Source organism: Cicer arietinum, chromosome 4 (genome assembly GCF_000331145.2).
Source record: "Cicer arietinum cultivar CDC Frontier isolate Library 1 chromosome 4, Cicar.CDCFrontier_v2.0, whole genome shotgun sequence".
NCBI classification, from domain to species: domain Eukaryota; kingdom Viridiplantae; phylum Streptophyta; class Magnoliopsida; order Fabales; family Fabaceae; genus Cicer; species Cicer arietinum.
In genome coordinates this window covers 58,399,868-58,402,384 of record NC_021163.2, presented here as the reverse complement: position 1 = coordinate 58,402,384, position 2,517 = coordinate 58,399,868, and the positions used below count along the sequence as shown (strand labels likewise).

At 33.3% G+C, this 2,517-nt stretch overlaps 1 protein-coding gene across 2 annotated transcripts in view; it reads right to left on the bottom strand.

Moving 5' to 3' along the window:
* LOC101488636 (uncharacterized) overlaps positions 1-2,220 on the bottom strand; it is a 2,674-nt gene extending 454 nt beyond the window's left edge. The window contains exons 1-3 of one of the 2 annotated variants that reach the window (XM_073368029.1): positions 2,064-2,220; positions 371-1,239; positions 1-292 (exon numbers count right to left, since the gene is read on the bottom strand). In XM_073368029.1, the coding sequence (XP_073224130.1) occupies positions 1-292; positions 371-1,197 (1,119 nt within the window). In that variant the 5' untranslated portion in view covers positions 1,198-1,239; positions 2,064-2,220. Of the gene's footprint in view, positions 293-370; positions 1,259-2,063 lie in introns of both variants that reach the window. The other variant, XM_073368030.1, reaches the window with a different exon arrangement.
* Between the last annotated feature and the right edge of the window lie 297 nt (positions 2,221-2,517).

Sequence of the window (2,517 nt, the reverse complement as noted above, 5' to 3'; positions counted from 1 at the left end):
AAAGAGATTGTTCATCAATGGCTGGTTTTTGTTTCTGAGTTCAAGACATAGATTCTCAAGCTGCAAAACATGTAGCCATTGCTTGTAAGCAAATAGTTGTGAAGCCTGTTTCAAAAATAGACTCAAGATATGTTCCTTCTCATTGCAGGCTTCTTGTGCTGCCTTTTCCGCCTCTCTCGCCCGAGTTTGGGATCGGCACAAGGCTTTCAGTAGCTCTGCCTTGGCCGTGTTCTCGGAATCCATGCGAATATCGCTGCTGTCGCTTGAATCATAGTCTTTGTTTTCACTGGAACTGAAAATTTTGAAGAATGTTTAGTAAAAAATCTTTCTGATATAAATTTGTATACATAATGTTCTTGTATAACATTACCTGAAAATTCTATCTGAATCCTGAAATGAACATCCAGAAGTCAGGGTTGTAGTTGTACAATCGTTCGCATCGGACGATACATAATTCTTGTCATTGTCGATACCTGTCGGCTGATGTCTCGGTATTTTCCTAAAAGGCTTAATGTAAGGCTCTGGTAGATCACAATTCTCAATATGCTCAAGTGATTTCTTAGCAACCAAGGAAGCCAAATCATCTTTTCCCGAAGCATGCCACCACGGCCGAGTCTTTTCATCTCCGATCCAACTTGGTTCAAGATCAGATGATGTACTTTTACATTGTTCAGAAACCAAAATACCAGTAACATCATAGTCCACAAAAAGACCATCCGAAAACCAGAACTCGCCTTCATTTTTCTTCTTAGGTGTTAAATACAACTCATTGTTCAACGCAGCTTCGATTTTCGTCATTCTACTATCATTATTCTTCTTCATACATTTAGGATACACAGTATTCCATTGCTGCTCTAAAGCTATAGTAGTACTAGCAGCACTTCCAACACTTCCAACACATGAAAGAGCATCAAAGTTTTTGACATTGTCACTATGAAGTTTAGTACTAAAAGAATCAAACTCAGATTCAAAGGAATTTAGATGTTGACATGTTGTATAGTTTGCATCACCCCCTATGTTGGTTTTCACATGTAGCCACCATTTGATATCAGAATCACTGGAATCACTAGGTGTAAAATCAGGTTCCAACTTTTTTGAAACTTGAGATGATTGGTCAGAAGAAGTAGGTGACATCCTGAAATCTTGTGTGAAACAATGGTTAACTGCATAACTAGCTCTAGCTTCTGCAGATGCCATTACTTCTCAGTGTGATTTTGAGCTATTTTATGAACATTCCATCTGTTGCATAATCAGAGCTCTCAAAAATCATAAAGCATCAACAAAGACTCAAACATCAGACACAACACTGATACTAAAATACAGACATAAGTAATAATTTAAGAAAATAGAAATGATTGAATATAATCAAATGTGTTTAATCTGAAGTGTCGGATGTTTCATAGTTGTAGAATATAAATTGGTGACCAATTTTTCTCTTTTTATTTTTCACTGTTGATCAATAAATTTAAAAAAAGTTTTCCACTAACTACTTCAGTAGCACCTTTTTTCTTCCTCAACAGTACCACACACATAAGGGAATGAATATTATGAAATTCATCAAAGAGGGGGTAAATAACTAGTACTAAGTTTTATTTCATCTTCACAGAATCACAGTGTATGAAGAATATAATAAAATCAAGACTCATTGGCTTTTATTTATTCCTAAAAAGATTTAGTTGACAAGTATTTATTATCCATAGCAAAAATCATTTACACAGAAACATCATAACTAGAATCAGAGTTTTAATAAAAGTTTTGCAACCTCAATTTAGACTGCATCAACCGTATTTCAATTCGACTAGAAATTTCGAATTTTTGTTTCAATTATTATATAAAAAAATCAAAGTTAATAGTCCAGAATCAAATTATAATTCAACTTTCATGATTTGTCTTACCAAGAGGAAAATTTACTAGTCCTTTAAGAAAAATAACACGTTGACCATATAAAAGTGTCAAAGAAATAATCAGTATACAAAAACATGTTACAATAATAACATATAAGAACATAATGATAGAGAAGCTAACAAGAGTATAGAAGAAAGATTTAGAGAAAAAGAGAATACCTGGTTTGCTTATGGAGGGTGTGTTATTTTTACTTAACTTTCAAGATACTATCAAAGGTAGTATAGTGTTATGTTTGATTGATTTTGTTTATGTGGGGTCGATGTTATCCCATGACATAATTACATAACAAAAATAAATTTGTTATTTAGCTTTTTTAAAAGTTAAAGTAATTAATTTGGACTCTATTTTTGACAATTGTGAATCTAGGCAATAAATATCTATTTCTTCTTTGTTTTAATTCTGTTTTGTGTGTTTGTGTGACTTTGGTGTCATAATAATGAGGAAGATTGCGTTAATCGTTTTGGCAATGCTTTTTTGTTTGAAAGTTTCAATGAAATGAAGGAGGTGGCGGTGACACTGCTACGTGGGAGTATATGTGTTTGACACGCTTCACTTTTGTTTACATGTCTTTTTCTTTTGATGCTGATTTCTTTTATGTCTTTTTCTGTTATT